Source organism: Odontesthes bonariensis, chromosome 21 (assembly GCF_027942865.1).
Source record: "Odontesthes bonariensis isolate fOdoBon6 chromosome 21, fOdoBon6.hap1, whole genome shotgun sequence".
In the NCBI taxonomy this organism is placed as follows: domain Eukaryota; kingdom Metazoa; phylum Chordata; class Actinopteri; order Atheriniformes; family Atherinopsidae; genus Odontesthes; species Odontesthes bonariensis.
In genome coordinates, this window is record NC_134526.1 from 9,643,042 (window position 1) to 9,660,726 (window position 17,685).

Consider the following 17,685-nt stretch of genomic DNA (forward strand, 5'->3'; position numbering starts at 1 on the left):
GTAATTCAAAACAAACAAAGCACTAAGCTGCATCTGGATCAGTAGTCAATGCCAATCTCAAGTCTTTACATTACTGTTGTATCTTCAAAAAGTTGTTGACAGATTGTTTTTTCATCTAAATTCCCTGGAAACAGACATCCTAATAAACTCAGTTTTGAGGCAGAAAATGTCCTCTTGTGAAAGTAGCTCAAGTCAAATGATTACAAAGCTTGGCAGACATACATCTTCAGACAGTGCTGAATCAAACATAGCAAAAAGCCAGGTAATTTCAGAAGTGGTGTAATAATGAGGCAGCTGTTTGATGAAACAATCGCAGCATGAGCTTTTCCCTCTGGATAACTGAAAGGCAAACTAAATCTGCACATTATGCAACCTTAGAGACAATGGCAGAGGCCCATAGACTGCTGCCTTCTTAGCAGGAAACTAAACAGGATCTGGAAATGGATGACAAAGACCAAAGTGTGTTAGTCAGTGCCCAGTTGGATCAGAATGGAGGGAGTGACTGGTCATGAAATATCAAAGAGGGTACAAGGGTCACTCATTTCACCCTCCAAAATAAGTCTTCTTTAATGGTCCCAATGTCTCACATAATGGTCATGCAGTCACTGACTAATCTGTCCAACCCTGTCAACAAGATAACATAAAAACATCCTGAAAACACACATAATCAGTTTGTCGTTATTCTCCTTGATATAAAAGTTGATTCACACACATAAAGGGGATTTTTTTCAGGTCTTCTCATGCTCCTCTCTCAGTGAATTTGAACACGTTATCCTGTCTTTTTATCACATACTGGTACTTCTGATCAGTTTAACAAAGATGCATGATCAAAGGACATGAACAAAAAATAAAAAGTAGAAATTAGTGTTTAAAAGAAGAGTGATAAGAGAACAGAATGGAGGCTCACTGCCAGCAGAGGAATGCAATCTTTCCTGTTCGTTCTTGCCTTATATTTATGGGCCCTGTGGCTATACCTGCTGACTCCTGCTCCCTAGCTTTGCACCAGTTCCACAACACCGCAGCAATGGAAGAAAAACCAGTGATGAAGCTCATCTGAGCTCTTGGTCAAGGTGGCTCCAATTGAGGAGGGACTGAGGAACACCCTGTCTTTAAACACAACATTATGACTGTACCGAGACTCCATACCTTTATAATCCCAGAGTTCTGTGGAAGGTCTTGCACCATTTACACTTTAATGGGCGTAGACAGGTCTGTCTGCCCAAGGATAAAGAACTGGCAGTTACTGGCAGTAAATAGATATGCATCCTTTTCCGGTGGTAGAATCATTTTTCCACAATGAATTAACATACCTTAAGCAAAAGATCTGAGTACTTCCAGAAGACTAACTTGAGGGCTTCACTTTTAAACATGTGCTGTATCATTTGCACTGCACACCAGAGGGAGACATTTACAACCATTCATTTTGATGTCAGTCAGACATGAGAAAAATGCGTTTGCTGTTTAAAAAAGTCACGACTTTTGTGAATTCTAGACTGGATCCATGCTGGAAAAGCAACTATTTTGTTAAACACTACAGGTCTTTGTATAAAGTAACTAAGTATTGTAACTTCTTGGGCCTAATAGCTTTTTATATGTAACTTTGAGGATAAGATTAGTCACTTTTAAAAGTACATTGCTGAAGACAGTTCAGTTACTAATTTACATTCATTTTCTGAGAAAAACTACACTTTAGTGTAAATATTAAAAAATGAGAGCACCAGGTTTTTATTTTTATTTTACTGAGAAGAAATTAATATGACTATCAAGTTATATAACATTGTACCACCTCCTGTTACTGCAGATAAGACATAACATTTACAAAAAAATGTTTAGCAGAAGACAAAAGAAATGCCACATGATTGAACATGTCAGCTTAATGCCGGAAAAATTTCATTATCAGAGTAATTAAACATTGATCGAAATGATCTGAAATCCGTTTTTATACTGCCCAATATAATCATGTGCAAGTTCAGGAAAAAAAAGGGAAAAATTGAAAATGATAATCTATATACAGAAATACCACGAAACAGGCTGTACAGACTGTGGTTGGCGAATTGGCACTTCCTGTAACTTAGACATGTTTAAAGTGTCGTGCCGTGTAAAGAGAAGTCTAAAGTTTTACAGCCACAATCAGCATCAGATATAGAGTACAGAGAAAAGTGTGTGCAAACAAAGTCGACTACAGCCCACCATCATGGAACAGGATATTTTGTCATATCATGCAGCTATGATGCAGTGTTAAGAGAATGCAAAGAAAGAAATGCATATTTCAGTGAACAATCACATTTTTTTTACCTACAATATTAGAAAACCCTGCTTCAAATGTGTTAGCAAAAGAATTATATATTGATATCTATTTTATTTTTGTACTTATTCTTTGTGTTTGCATTAAGAAAATGTCAGAGTATCTATTTTAGTACTAAGTCGAGCAGCTGGCTGTTTGCATGGATAAAGTTGGCAGGAAGGTAAAATGACGCAGTTTAGTTTCATGCTGAAATCACACAGGACATCACAAACATTTATTGAAATCTTCAACCACAATTTACATTTAGCCTGTAACATTAAATAGACTTAAACTATTTCGTTTCTCAAAAGTCACTCATTGCTTTCGTTCTGAAATATGAATCTCAAACAGCTTCTGGTGTTTGATTTTAATAAGTGCTAAAAGCAGATTTTGGAAAGGAACCCAAAGATGACAAAAAAGTTGGTGAAGCAAGGTATAATTAATATTTATGCATTTGCCTTTGTAACAGATTCTCTGAAATGTATTGGTAAATCTGCAGACCACATCCTGAGAAAGAATTGCAAAACCACCCTCACCACCCAGAATGTATCAACCTAGGTTGTTTGCATGACATCATGGCTATCATTAGCTGTAGAATAAAGTCTGTTCACATACAAAAATAAAGAGTGAGACATTGTCCAATGAATATCTGAAACAAATCAAACTATTTCAAAAACACAATGAGCAAATAAAAATCCCACCAACCACAAAAAAAAAAACAGGTTATTATGCAGTGATAAAAAATAAGAAGTTACCACTGCCGGTTTGCATTAGAAAAGCAACGTGCACCTCAGACATCCCTGTAAACCTGCAGCATATAGGCTGCTGTTAAGGAGTTATATTTCTTTTTATTGTTAAGTGCCTCACCAAGGGCTGTACAGAAGCAAATAAAAGTCAAACAAATCTTAAATAGCTGCAGTGGCGGTGGAAAATCTAAAAAATGAGCACTAAAGGGACACTTTTTTGTAAAGTGTAAACCGACACTGGATGTTAACGACCTCCTCTCAAAAAGCACCAACAGTCCATCGAGAATGCTACAAATGTGACCCAGCATAAAGCCATAAAAGGATTATATCAAAAGTTGGGATTATTTTTACAATATATACTGTACAATTATTAGATTGAGTTGTTGACAGCTCCAACTACTTTTTCTGCAACAGTAGTCGGTGTCATGACGGTGTAAAGCATCGTCCTCCCATCCTTTTGTGTGCTTCTGTGTGACAGTCGTTTGATGCCGTTGACCCCTGAGTTTTCCCTTGTTGTATTTAGTTTAGTTATTTCGGTATGCTACGTTCGTAAAGGTGGAGGTAGCTCCTTTGTACAAAGGATTGTTACCCTGCAAAATGAATACAAAGATAATGCTGTTCAATATAGTCCAGATTTGCACAGTTCAGCTTAGACTTTCTCCTACAGAGAGCAGCTATATTCAATCAACCCCTGAATGTGAAGCTTTTAGTGATTTATTAGTCATTTCCTCACCGTATCCCATGTGGCTTTGGCTTTCTCCTCCTCAAACTTTGCAAACTCATTTCGATCATGGATGGTGACTAGTAGCTTCCAGATTAGCAAGCCAGCAAGACCCAGTAGTAGAATGGCTCCTGCCACCGACATGAGCACCACTAAGATGTCAGGACCCTCAGGGCACACTGAGAGACAAGGGATAGTTATGGAGTCAAAGAGAAAATAAGCTCCGTGAATACTTGCTTGAAGTGAAGCAGCTCCTGCACTATACAGTCTGATACAGATGTCACAATCATCTGGCACACCATCATTTTATAATGCGTTTCTATGGACTGGAACAGTGCAGTTGTGTAACTAGCTCATGTTGTGTTTTTTTTTATAAAATAAAACATTCCTGAATGCACACATTGTTTGACTGTTGCTTTGGTCTGCCAGAAATAGATTGGAAATGCATTCAAGTACACTTTCTCTAACGGTTTGAATGACCCATAAATGCTACAAACTCTTACAGTACCTGGTTCTTTGACCACAAGCAAGACGGTACTGCCACTTTCATCTTCAATAGACTGGAAGTGCACAACGCAGTCATTTTCATCTTTATATGAGCAATTCAGTGTTTTCGTGGCATGGAAAACTGTGAGATAAAGAAAATTAAAATATTTTTTTAAGGCAGAAATTCTCTATTCAATATTCATCAGTCAACAAAATACTTGGACCACAATGTATGTTGTCTTCAATTGCTTTCAGTGATTATGAGGCGCAGATATACAACAGTGCAACATTACCACTACAGGCCATGATCACAACATGTAAAGAGATCAGATAGAAGAGTTCTCACCCAGTTCATCCACTAATTTGATTTCATTTTTACAGACTCTATCGCAGCTGTTGTCTTCAAATCTCCCTCCTCTCTTGAAGTGCTGACACTCGACACACTCCCTGCAAAAACACCAACACACTCTTACCTTTGTGCAATGCCCACAGTTCAAACCAATGGCTATCTTTACAGGCAGTATATAGCTTGATTTAACATGGATGGGATGTGCAAACTAACAGAGAGAAGACTGTATAAAATGCTGGCAACCGCTGAGTGTTAAGATGATACCACACCTAACTTTGGTAAAATATGTGTGGGGGCAGTTTGGGCGATCCTCCTGGAATGTTGAAAGTGCAACAAATTGCATCAGTTGTTCTCTGCTGTACACTGTTGTACAAGCAAGTGGTTGAGCATGAAGATCAAAATGATTCATTTCAATCCCTCGTCAAAAAACAAGCTATCTCCACTGATTTCAAGGTAGAGTGCATGAAATTTATTGAGGGCATTGATGCTCCCAGGGAATTAAACTCCATGACCTTATACTATAAACCAATAATTAGCCACTGAGCACACCTGCAGGGTTGCTAAATGTATGCCTCTCTTGTATTTTGGGACTGCACTGTTTGCTTTGTTTTTTTCTACATAGTTAACATGTTGGTTTGCGTCAGGTCTGTTGGTGAGAGAAGTCACTCAGACCTGCAGGTCCTTCACTCTTTATGGTCAATTTGTTGTAAAAGTGTTGCTTCTTTTGGAGAAATGAAGATGACAAGCGATTGCATTTGACATGTTATGTTAGCCAACAACACAGCATCAGTAAAGTAAAACTAACTTGTGTCACGATGGTCTAAACCCAGCCCACTCTCTCTATTAGTAAGTGAAAAATTAAAAAATTCAAGACCTGACGCCAATCGTTTCTGTTGAATCAGCAGAAAAAAACACAGACGGGTTCAACAATGCTTACAGTGCTCATACACTGAAAATACAAGACAGGCAGATGTTCACTAAAGTTCCAGATGTGCCCAATGGCTGATTGTCAGCTTGGTAAAGGAAATGTTTCTGTTTTCCAAGGTTCCTGACATAAGTCTTTAAAATGTGGTTTTTTTTTTTCTCTAAACATGAAAACTGAAGTGGGACTAAGTCAGAGCAACTGTTTTCATGTGATTCTCTCCAGCTCCTCGTCTGTTTCGTCAGTTCCACCAGGGGTTTTACCTCTTCCCTCCAGGAGCCTACTAAAATGGCTGTATTTCTTATAAAAATGCAACCATTTATTATTTTAGCATTTTTATCCCCCACTTTTAAATGGTTTTCAAGCATGGCTCATTCAGATTGAAGAAGCAGTGTAATTCTGGATGTAGCATTTACTATGCTTAATTTCTGTTGCAAGAAACTAGGTAGACCGGCAGTTGAGATTTTTTGAGCCTGTTCAATAACATTAATATCACTTGATGTCATTATTAGGCTTCTATTTCTTTCTCATTTACAGTTTTAAGTCAGGACAAGCTTGGTTTGTCTTGCGCCTACAGTTCTAGAGCTGGTACAGACTGAATTTCAGGATCTTTCTTCAGTGTAAGTTAAAAAAAATAGTCTAAGACCCAAAGTGTTCACTCACTGTTTTATGATGCACGCATCAGGACAGGTGTAGCATTTTTCACAGGTAACTCCATAGGCACCAGGCACAGTGCACTGGCACACCCCACACTCACAATAACCATAGCCATTGCACAACATCCCGGAGCTGGACATGCAGGTGTCGGTACGTTTGGAGCAGTTACAGTTTTCCCCTTTCCAGCCGGCATCACACTGGCAGAATCCACAGTCACACTTACCATTACCTGAAAGAATAAAGAAGAATGACCAGGTTAATCCTAACGTTCCCTTCAAATAATAATCCAGTATTATATCACATCAGTTTCGAACTATGTACATTTTTTTCACCCAACATTAAATGCATTCCTAATAATTTGAAAACTTTTGTAAAAAATTTAAATGCAAAATAAAGTTTTGATTTTATCATATTAAAAAAAATGTCCCAAAAGTGGGAAATTTGTGCAAACTTCCTTTTCAATCATAGACTCAGTCCTATTCAGCATGGACAGATCGTCTTTCTGGAGATATATTCTGTTTATAGTTTTTCTCTTTAAAATACCACAGAAGCGTTCAAATAAATTGAAGTCATTCAACTTGTCCAAGTCAAAATCTTACTGTTTGATTTTGGCAGGGGTCATGCTAGAATATTCCACATCTGCAAAGCCTCTGAAGACCGGAGGTAAAACTTTTAGTCCGCATCATGGTTTTCAAGAAGTCCATGATTCAAAAATATTATCTCTCTTATATTTTTTGCACACATGCAGACCTGTATCATCACTGTCCCACATCTGTGCTTCACTGTTAGAACTGCATTCACTGAGGAAGAACCCCATCTGAGCTGAACAAATTTCTTTTGACCAAAAAATGTTCTCCCAATATTCATCAAGGGTTTTTTCAATTTTTCTCTGTAAAGTTTAATCTTTCCATTTTTTGCCCAAGAACAAGCAAAGGTTTTTTGCTTGGATGCTACCTATTGAGGTTGTCATGGTGCTGTGTCCTTTTCATTGTCTGAGCTGTCACATGGACTTTGATTTCCAATGATGACCACTGTGCCGAGTCTGAAGCACTGGCCTATTTTCAGAGCAAAACAGTGAAAGCAATGCTGTGATTAGTGTTTATATGGACTATACTTTACATTCCAATTACTGCTACAACTGTCTCCTCTGAATTTTAGTTGGTTGGTTGTATTCTTTTCAATCAAAGTTTTACAATCACATTTTTTTTCAATCTTCTTGAGGATTGATTCCCATGATGCAGACACACTTCTTACGTCCACCACTGAGAGATTTATGATGTTCATAAGTCAGCTATCTTCAGAGTCTTAGGTCAATTGGAAATTAGTGCCTGTATTTTAAATAACACATTTGGTTTTGATTGTTCATATCAGCTTTTTTAACTTGAAAATATTGCAGTTGTTGAGGGAAGATATAAATTTGGATAATTTGAAATTTATGTACGATTGCATGAGTTTGTATACGTATCTATTGTACTGTATTATATATTGTGTGTATAGTCCTAATGCTTCATCTACATCAGTAATCATTCAAATATGTTTCAACATACAGGGTAAGGCTGGGCAAACAAAACTGAAATACAAATTGCTTAATTACAAAATGAATCACTCTTGCATCTGTGTATGGATGGTTTATCACTGTATCACCTAATATTTAATAAATGGGTTTTTACACAGGATGAGGGCTGAGTCTCCAGGAAATGGTGTCAATACATTGCATTATAGCAAGACTGTAGCCTGTGAGTGTTGTTTAACTGCTTTGGTTTTAGCAACCTTGTTGCCTACGTTACATTGAAAATATGTTGCATGCACAGGCAAGTATACCTCTGATAGTGTTTGTAACTTTTGCAACTTGTAATTACTAGTTAGGTGTAAAGGGTTATGTTTGGGATTATCTGAGTACTTAAGTATAATTTTCAACCATCTAAAATTACAATTGCGCCTCTTGCAATTAATTGGTTAGATTAACTGGTAGATCAGCTGTGTAATTCAAAACAAACAAAGCACTAAGCTGCATCTGGATCAGTAGTCAATGCCAATCTCAAGTCTTTACATTACTGTTGTATCTTCAAAAAGTTGTTGACAGATTGTTTTTTCATCTAAATTCCCTGGAAACAGACATCCTAATAAACTCAATTTTGAGGCAGAAAATGTCCTCTTGTGAAAGTAGCTCAAGTCAAATGATTACAAAGCTTGGCAGACATACATCTTCAGACAGTGCTGAATCAAACATAGCAAAAAGCCAGGTAATTTCAGAAGTGGTGTAATAATGAGGCAGCTGTTTGATGAAATAATCGCAGCATGAGCTTTTCCCTCTGGATGACTGAAAGGCAAACTAAATCTGCACATTATGCAACCTTAGAGACAATGGCAGAGGCCCATAGACTGCTGCCTTCTTGGCAGGAAACTAAACAGGATCTGGAAATGGATGACAAAGACCAAAGTGTGTTAGTCAGTGCCCAGTTGGATCAGAATGGAGGGAGTGACTGGTCATGAAATATCAAAGAGGGTACAAGGGTCACTCATTTCACCCTCCAAAACAAGTCTTCTTTAATGGACCCAATGTCTCACATAATGGTCATGCAGTCACTGACTAATCTGTCCAACCCTGTCAACAAGATAACATAAAAACATCCTGAAAACACACATAATCAGTTTGTCGTTATTCTCCTTGATATAAAAGTTGATTCACACACATAAAGGGGATTTTTTTCAGGTCTTCTCATGCTCCTCTCTCAGTGAATTTGAACACGTTATCCTGTCTTTTTATCACATACTGGTACTTCTGATCAGTTTAACAAAGATGCATGATCAAAGGACATGAACAAAAAATAAAAAGTAGAAATTACAGTGTTTAAAAGAAGAGTGATAAGAGAACAGAATGGAGGCTCACTGCCAGCAGAGGAATGCAATCTTTCCTGTTCGTTCTTGCCTTATATTTATGGGCCCTGTGGCTATACCTGCTGACTCCTGCTCCCTAGCTTTGCACCAGTTCCACAACACCGCAGCAATGGAAGAAAAACCAGTGATGGAGCTCATCTGAGCTCTGGGTCAAGGTGGCTCCAATTGAGGAGGGACTGAGGGACACCCTGTCTTTAAACACAACATTATGACTGTACCGAGACTCCATAACTTTATAATCCCAGAGTTCTGTGGAAGGTCTTGCACCATTTACACTGTAATGGGCGTAGACAGGTCTGTCTGCCCAAGCCATGGGTGTCAGCACTGAAAGCTGTGAAACCAAAAACCTCCCTTGAGAGAGCCGCTTTACAGTTGTTCCTTGATTGATACAAGCCTGTCATGCTTGCCAAAGATAAAACATGTACTTAAAGGATTATAAGGTAGAGATGAATATGTATACCGATCAGCCACAGCATCTAAAACAGTGACAGATTAAATTAATAGCATTGATCATCTTGAGCAATACAATGCTCTGTTGGGAACCATTGGTCCAGTTGTTCAGATCAAACAAACCCCCACAAGACAATAGCACTTATTTGAAGGAAGCAACCTTCTCCAACAGGTCAGTGCACCCTACTAAACAGCTTAAAACTGCAGCGCAAAGTAAAATTAAAAAAGGTCGAACTTATAACTACAGTTTGAAGAGCACAACAAAGTGTGTTGAATGTGTTGACCCAGCTTCCAAACTGCCAAGATCTTAATCTGTTCAAAGATCTGGAAAATGCACCTGAACAAACTCAATCCACAGCGGGCCCACCCTGTAACCTTTGGGACCCCCAGAGTCTGCTATCAACATCCCAGTGACACCAGACAGCTTCACCAGGAGGTCATTTATTCTGTGCGAGCCCCCATTTATTTTGTAAACTGGCTCATGGGACGCAACATAAATTAAAGACAGATGTAGATTATAGAAGATTTTAATTTGAATAAAAAAGGTAGCTACATTAAAATTAAACAATGTAAAAACAAGCATAGTCGCAAGAACGGTGAAACCCCTGCAAGCTGTTAACTACAGCTAGAGTGGGCCATTTAATTGGAACGCTGTCCTTGACCCAGGATACATGCATGGCAGGGGAGTTGAATTATTGACTAAAGTATGTCTTATATCGCACTGCTGCAGACTGTGAGAATACACAGCCATATAAGACATTATAAGTGTGTCAATTTAGTCTTAATGAGCTGAACACTGGTGTTCTGGGTGTGTAGCCAACGGACATAAATAACACTAAAATGTGTGAATGAGAGCAGCTTTATTGGGAATTTGGGCCAAATTAATATACACTAATGCTTTACTGTCTACAAAAATATATAAAAATATGGAACTTAGGAGCATGTGCCGAGGCCCATTTGAGTCGAGTTGAGCATGTGCATGCAGGAGTGATTAACTCTCATTCACAATATCTGGGTGTTAGTCTGGCTTTGAAATCTTGATTTTGTATGATTTTGAGTCGGATGTTTATATGCATTATAAAAGTCTGCTTTTTTCTCTGCAGAAATGCAATCTCAGTGCAGCTGAGGCTGAGATATCTTGGCATCCAGCCCAAAAAGTATTGCTTCTTACCATTTCCCAAATGGTAACATCTTTACGTAAAACGCTGCCTGTCTGAACACATTCATCGTAACTCCACATGCCTTCTTTATACTACAGGACTCAAAGTTCTGGAAAAAAATACCTAGGTGACATCACAGATGTTATTTCCTTGTATTTGCCAAATCTTCTCCATAGCCAAAGCAAACACACAACTATAGTAATCGGCAGAGTGGTACACACAGATGGTGAAGCTCCCATTTAGAAAAAGCAGAACGAGTTAACTTGAATGCACAGTGAAAGTATGCTCTGCCTTATCAACATTAATCTTAAAGCATAGCTTCCTGATGAGTTTTGGTATTACTCATCCATCATTTCCACAATCATATCCCTCAACTGCTGTTAGGTTGACTAATGCAATGATGAAAGCTAATAAAGCTTTATCACTAATTGAGAAACTGTGCACTGAGCTGTGCAATATGAGTGTGTTCTCCAACTAGCTTTTAATAGAATATACACATTAAGTGTGCAGGTCTGAAAGGGTATCAGTCACTTGTCAGCATTATGTTTGGTAAGGTTTATGAATTATTTATGAATTTAAGTATATGGGCACTACGAACAAGAAAAGGCTGCATTAATGATGAGCAATTCCATCCATCCATTATCTATACCGCTGAATCCGTCGATCAGGTCGCGGGTGGGCTGGAGCCTATCCCAGCAGTCAATGGGCGAGAGGCGGGGTACACCCTGGACAGGCCGCCAGTCAATGATGAGCAATTATTAAAAAAAAAAAACTTTTAAGCAATTTTTCAAGCTAAGTCACAGGAAAACTATGTAAACCCACAGAATGTGTTTACAGAGAAGAGAGTGACTAACAAGCCGTACAGTACCGTTCTGAACCGACCCGTACCGGACTGCATAGTGGAAACGAGGCTTATGTAACTATGTTCCATTACAGTGAGGTGTCAGAAAAAGGAAAAGGAAGGGAAGGGCGGCATAATCTTTCCTGACTTACTAACCATGGGCTGCACACCAACAAACTAATTAAAACATTGTAACACATGAAGATTGAAGATTGTGTGTCCAGCTTTTGATATTTCTGCCACCAACTGATCAAGTGAAAGTCTGTAAATGCTAATACCAGAATAGCAACATGCTCACAAATATGAAATGTGTTTTCTCTTGGATTGGATGAATGAATTAACTTTGTGAGCCAGGTGCTTTTTCTAATAAAAAAATGATATCAAGACAATTTAGTCTCATATGATGACCTAGAACCAGTTAACGTTCTTTTAAACTGTATTTTAGATATAAATAAATGTATGGCAGATAATTTCTTACAGCTCAACCAGGGCAAGACTGAAGTTTTAATTATTGGTCCTGAAGACAAGAGAGGAGTAATTTTACCCAAACTACAAAACTTTAAATCTTCTCAACATGTAAAAAATCTGGGTGTTCTTTTTGACTCTGAGCTGGATTTTATCCAACATATTAGAAATGTAACAAAGACAGGATATTATCAACTTAAAAATATTGCCAGAGTCCGCCCATTTCTCTCTCTTGCCAGCACGGAGGTGGTGATGCATTTTATTTCTAGTAGAATAGATTATTGTAATGCCCTGCTTTCTGGTTTTCCAAAAAAAGTATTTATTACCTATAATTAATACAGAATTCAGCTGCACGTGTGCTGACAAAGACCAGAGGGCGGGAACACATTACACCAGTTTTAAAATCGCTGCATTGGCTCCCCGTGCATTTCAGGATTGATTTTAAGGTTCTTTTAGTTGTTTATAAATGTCGTAATGGTCTTGGGCCTTCTTATCTATCTGATCTTCTTTTAAATTATGAGCCCTCGCGGACCCTGAGGTTCTCTGGTACCGGCCTTTTAGTTGTTCCTAAAGTTCGAACAAAAACTTATGGTGAGACGTCGTTCCACTATTATGGACCTCATTTGTGGAACAGCCTGCCAGAAAACCTCAGGGCTGCAGAGAATGTTGATGTTTTTAAAAAGAGGCTCAAGACCTACCTTTTTAGTTTAGCTTACAGCTGAATTTTATTTCATTTATTTATTATTTTATATATATTATTTTATTTATTTATTTAATTTGTTTTGTTTGTTTTGTTTTAGTTTACTTTTATCTATTCATCCATTATTTAAAATATCTATTTATTTATTATTATTTTTTACAATTATTCTATTATATACTTATTTTACACTTATTTATCCAGTGTTTTTCTTCATGGGGATTTTCCACACCGGGGACTATGCCTACTCAGTCTGTGGGGTCATTGCTGTGGGGATCGCCCTGGTTCGGGGTGGCTGGGGGATCCTGCCCTGCAGCCAGCCTGCCCTGATCTGGGCGTTTCCCCGTGGTGGCGGTCTCTGTGGTCATTGGTGGGCTGGGTCCCGATGTGGACAGATCCCCAAGATACCGTTTCCTCACTTCAGCGTCAAGCCAGATTTTAATGTTGATTGTTGTTGATATTGATGTTGCTCATGTTGAGGGGTGGTGGGGCGGTGGTATGTGTGCAGTGTGGTTGTCGGTGTGATTCTGTGTGTGAGTTTATGCATGAATTGATTTGATTATTGATTTTATTATGTAAAGCACTTTGTGCTGCTTTTTAGTATGAAAGGTGCTATATAAATAAAGTTTGATTTGATTTGATTTATTATAAAGTATATTTACTTTCATCAATGATGTCGTGTTGGTTTACTGAGTACTGAGTACAGGGGCACCCTACCATCTGCTTCAGAAAGTTCTCGGATGAGCAAAATAATCTGGAAGTATCTAAGTGGGAGCTAAAATAAGAGCTGCTCAAAATTTCTGAATGTTGAGGGAAGGAGCTTCAGTGCTAAGAAACACTGGACCATCCTTTATGAAAGGAAAGGTGATCATTACAATTCCTACAATTCCTTGTGGTCTCAACATTTAAAGCAATTTGTTTGTTTTCAAATTAAAAAAAGGTCCATAAATAATCGTTTGGTACCTAACCTAACCTAACAGATAGTTCCATGAGGAATTTGCTCACTTAGTTTTTAAACAAATGTTCAACTAGTAGCTAAACTAAACAGAAAACTCAAAGGGATCTTGACAGTGACATGCAGCTACTCACCAGAGCACAGAGCCCCTTTGAAGCGCAAGCAGTTGAAATCGTCACATTCACAGAATTTTCCCCACACCTGACCAAACTCGTTTGTGTGACAGGAGCACTGTCCACACAAACAGTCTCCTCTTCCACTGCATATTGGGCTGCCAGGTTTTGAGATGCAGTTGACATCATCAGATGGATTGTAGTCCTCCAATGAGCATTCGCATCGCGGGCCCAATCGACCCTCATTACACTGGCAAACGGAACATTCGTAGGTCCCATTGCCATTGCTACAGAAGGAACTGTTAGCCTCTGCCTTTGCTTCACAGTCACAGGTACAAGCAAAGTCCACAGTAACCTCCAGGGAATCCTTGAAGCCAAGAGGTTTGATGGTAAAAGTGCGACTTTTTTCTTTAGGGCATCGACGCAACTGAGCCTCTACACTGAAAGACACCTGAAAAAAAGAAATTTCTCAAATACAATCGTGTGCAACATATAAACATCATTCATAATGGTACGTACTGTGTCTCCAATCTTGAGACCAGAGCAGGACTTGAGTCCAAGGATGACCTCTTCGTTTAGGCAAGTGGCATTGAAAGAGAGACTCAACTCATCTGGGACTCCCAGCAGCTCTAGCTCCACTCTGGAGCGGATTTTCTGCTCAGCACAAAGTTAGCAATCACGTGCCAGTTTATAACTCATACCATATATTTCTTTCAAATGGAACAGATGAGATACATTGGTGTATTCCACATATTTTCCAAATTTCAGAAAGCCCTCACCGCATAGGACTTCTCAATCAGCTGAATAACATTCCCAGAGTCATGGGACAGTATTCCAACGGTTGTGCCTGGAATGAGATTACTGTAGTTCTGGGAAAAAAAGATGTGATACAAGATGATGATGCAGTTTTTAAATGTATTATAATATAATGAATTCATGCAGCAGCTCAAACAGAGCACTTTGTTTACCTTGTAAAGCTCCACCACATTAGAAGTCACAGCAAAAATTAAATTGATGTTGTTTTCAGACACTTTTTCCGTTATGAGCCCGAGGGAAGGATAGTCCTGGAAGACACAAGAAACTCTTAGTATTGAAAAGCATCAGTTTGCCCAACAGCGTAAAAGATAATTAGAGGAAATAAAAGGCATATTTAAATTTCTCCATATACCAGCACTTTAGATTTATAGTAAAGGTTGTCATTATCGAGGTGACACAGGCCATCATTGGGCTGCACAGTGCCACCGAAGTGTCCATCAAGAGCAGTGTGAGATTTGGCATCAGTGGTAAACACCAGAAGGTGTGAGGCATCTGGACGCCAGCCAATCTTTTCCTGATGGGGATGGACACAAAGAGAAAGATAATACGTATACAAGCATCTCCTCAATTTTGAACATCAGCGATTATTTGGGCCTGATTCTGCATGTATTTTATACCTTGCACACGATAGCCTGCATGATGGCATCGAAGCCACCTTCAGGCATATCAATGTTTCTAGACACCTGCTGTTTCTTCACTTCCTCAGTGAAGCGAGCCACCTTCTCTGTCAGTGACAACGAATTCTTGAACCCAAAAGAAGGCTGGCATTGTCTTTCAATTCTGTTTATAAAGGATGAGTAAGAAGGGGGAAATCAGTGAAGAAGAAAACACAACCGGGTGAACTTTCAAATCTGTGTACTAAATAACATCACTCTCAGCTTCTGCTACTCCCCAATTCTTATGTTACCATAAGCTCTCTACGCACCCGATACAAGGGTTTTTAATTGCGTCAGGATGGGTCAGTATGAATGGAGATATACTCTTGTCCACAAAGGCTCCAAAGCCCATACGCAGTTTGCTTGTGGTTTTGCCCATGGTCTCTGCAAGCTTGTTACCCAAGTCGCTCAAGCGACTCAAGTCGTCTATCATCGAATATGAGAGATCCATCAAATAGTAGAGGTCCACAGGGTAATCTTCCACTTGTTTCACCCTCACATCGAAACGCTTGGCACCACCTGAGAGGGAAAGAATAGAGGCATCACAGACATCCCTCAACCTTTCATGTGTCTTTTAAGTGGAACAACAACAAAAAACACTCTGCAGCTTGCAGCACTGGGAGCAAAATTTAGTAGTTTGTTGTAATTTGTTTTGATTTTAAACATACCTGGTCTTAGAGTCATATGGATTTTCTGAGGCCGGACCTGAGTGACATCATCAGCTTGACCTGAAGCCGTGTTGCTGAGTGGCGTGTCCTTTGTAATAGTGAGAGTGCTGGAGGGAAACTCCAGAGCTGCTGCACTGCAACCTTCATTTAGAAGATTCTGTTTTAGGTCACAGCGAGTAACACTGGACCCCCCCTTCCCAAACACCTGAAACAGCCACATGCTTTCTGATGAGTATTCAAATAAGTAGTTAATGCAGATAAAACATTTGTATTAAGATATCTGAGCACAGGGATATTTCCCCTCCCAATTTTATGGGAGAAACAGGTTACTGTTGAGAAATTAGGCCTCTGCTCTAACTTGCATCAGTGAGCAATGAATAGGAGGGCAATATGCAATATCAGTGTTGTTTTTTTTGTCTTTTGTTTTTGTTCTGTTTACCTCCTGAGAGCACCAGGCACAGCTAGGATGAACAGCCAGGCACTGTTGACAAGTGGTGACCCCTCGTGATGTGCATATGTTAGAACCTGTGAAAAGGGGGGGCAAACGTAATTAAACTTACGGCTAAGAGGAAGCGTACTTTTCAGTGTGAATAAACTCATACAAATATGACTTGTTTTCCAGAATGTATTAAATACTCTGTTCTTTGTCGCTCAACAGATTAAGTCAGATCTCTATCGTGTCTGTTGTCCTGTGTTGTCTATGGGTGTGGCTCATTCAAGTGTAACACTGAAGTACAGTGATGGTCAGCTAGGGAAAATATTTTTTCAAATGAACACGTACTATCAGCTCCCAAAGCAAGTAAGAATAGGCAACTTATTTACTGTGTTGATAACATCTGCCAGTGTGTTTTGATAAGGCACAGTACCTCCTGGAATGTAGACTTTTTTAATGATTGGCTCTGATAGATTAGACAGAAGGGAACCAGAGTGTATCTGTTTAGACCACCTTGAGGTAAGAGATTAAATTAAAGGGAAAACAAAATTCACACGTTTTTTATGCAATAGTGAAAGAAATCTTGATTTTACACAGCTGTAACGGTGAACTGGTGGAGGACACCTCGCCCTGAGAAACGCATCCCGAATGTTTTCGCTTCCCTTATAAGGAAAAGTGAGGAATGTTTCAGTGAAGTTACAACGAATCGGGTCGCCCCGTTTATTAATGGAACAATAAATAATTCTGTCTCCTATGAATTTGTTTAATCAAACAAATAATCAACACAGGCGACATAGCAAATGTGAACACCTTCAAAGGTGTCCTACAAGTTGGAAATGCGCCAGTTCACCTCAGCAGGTGAAAGTTTCAAAAGTAATCAGAAGAAAGAAAACTTCTTACCGCAAACTTCAGATGCTGAGAACAAAAACAGAAACAGTAACGCTACACAGTTTGATGAAGTTCCCATGACTGCAGAGTAACGGAGCTGGCTTGAGATACGAGTTCCCTGCAGGTCTGCTGAGTTTTAGCTTGAACGCCTTTCCTCATTCCGCATGTTGGGTATTGCCTCACACATCAACCATCCCCCCTACTTATATTGTGACAAGCTCGCAGTTTAAATGCATGTTCAGACCCGTCTTTTAATGGTTTAAAATCTTTGTTATTATTTGACCATAAGCAATTAAACAGCGCTGAATTCTGACGGCTACGCAAAGACTTTTTCCAACGCGCGTAAAGACAACATAGTTTAATTGTTGGTGAACTTCATAACTTCACTTTGTAAACCCGAAACTACATAAATGTGTCACAGAGTGGGAAAATAGTGTGTTTCTTTTGTAACGCTGTCAGCATGTGGACAAATTAGCAGCC

General features: G+C 39.0%; 1 protein-coding gene across 1 annotated transcript; it reads right to left on the bottom strand.

The window, feature by feature from the left end:
- Nucleotides 1-1,717: 1,717 nt before the first annotated feature.
- Nucleotides 1,718-17,374, bottom strand: itgb3a (integrin beta 3a). Its single transcript, XM_075453500.1, has 15 exons — nt 17,218-17,374; nt 16,324-16,409; nt 15,885-16,089; nt 15,486-15,735; nt 15,178-15,340; nt 14,913-15,074; nt 14,713-14,808; nt 14,524-14,613; nt 14,264-14,398; nt 13,766-14,195; nt 6,172-6,394; nt 4,584-4,684; nt 4,260-4,379; nt 3,764-3,930; nt 1,718-3,620 (listed from the first exon to the last, which is right to left on the bottom strand). The coding sequence occupies exons 1-15, from the start codon at nt 17,282-17,284 to the stop codon at nt 3,555-3,557; spliced, it is 2,361 nt and encodes a 786-aa protein (XP_075309615.1). The 5' UTR covers nt 17,285-17,374; the 3' UTR covers nt 1,718-3,554.
- Nucleotides 17,375-17,685: the final 311 nt, after the last annotated feature.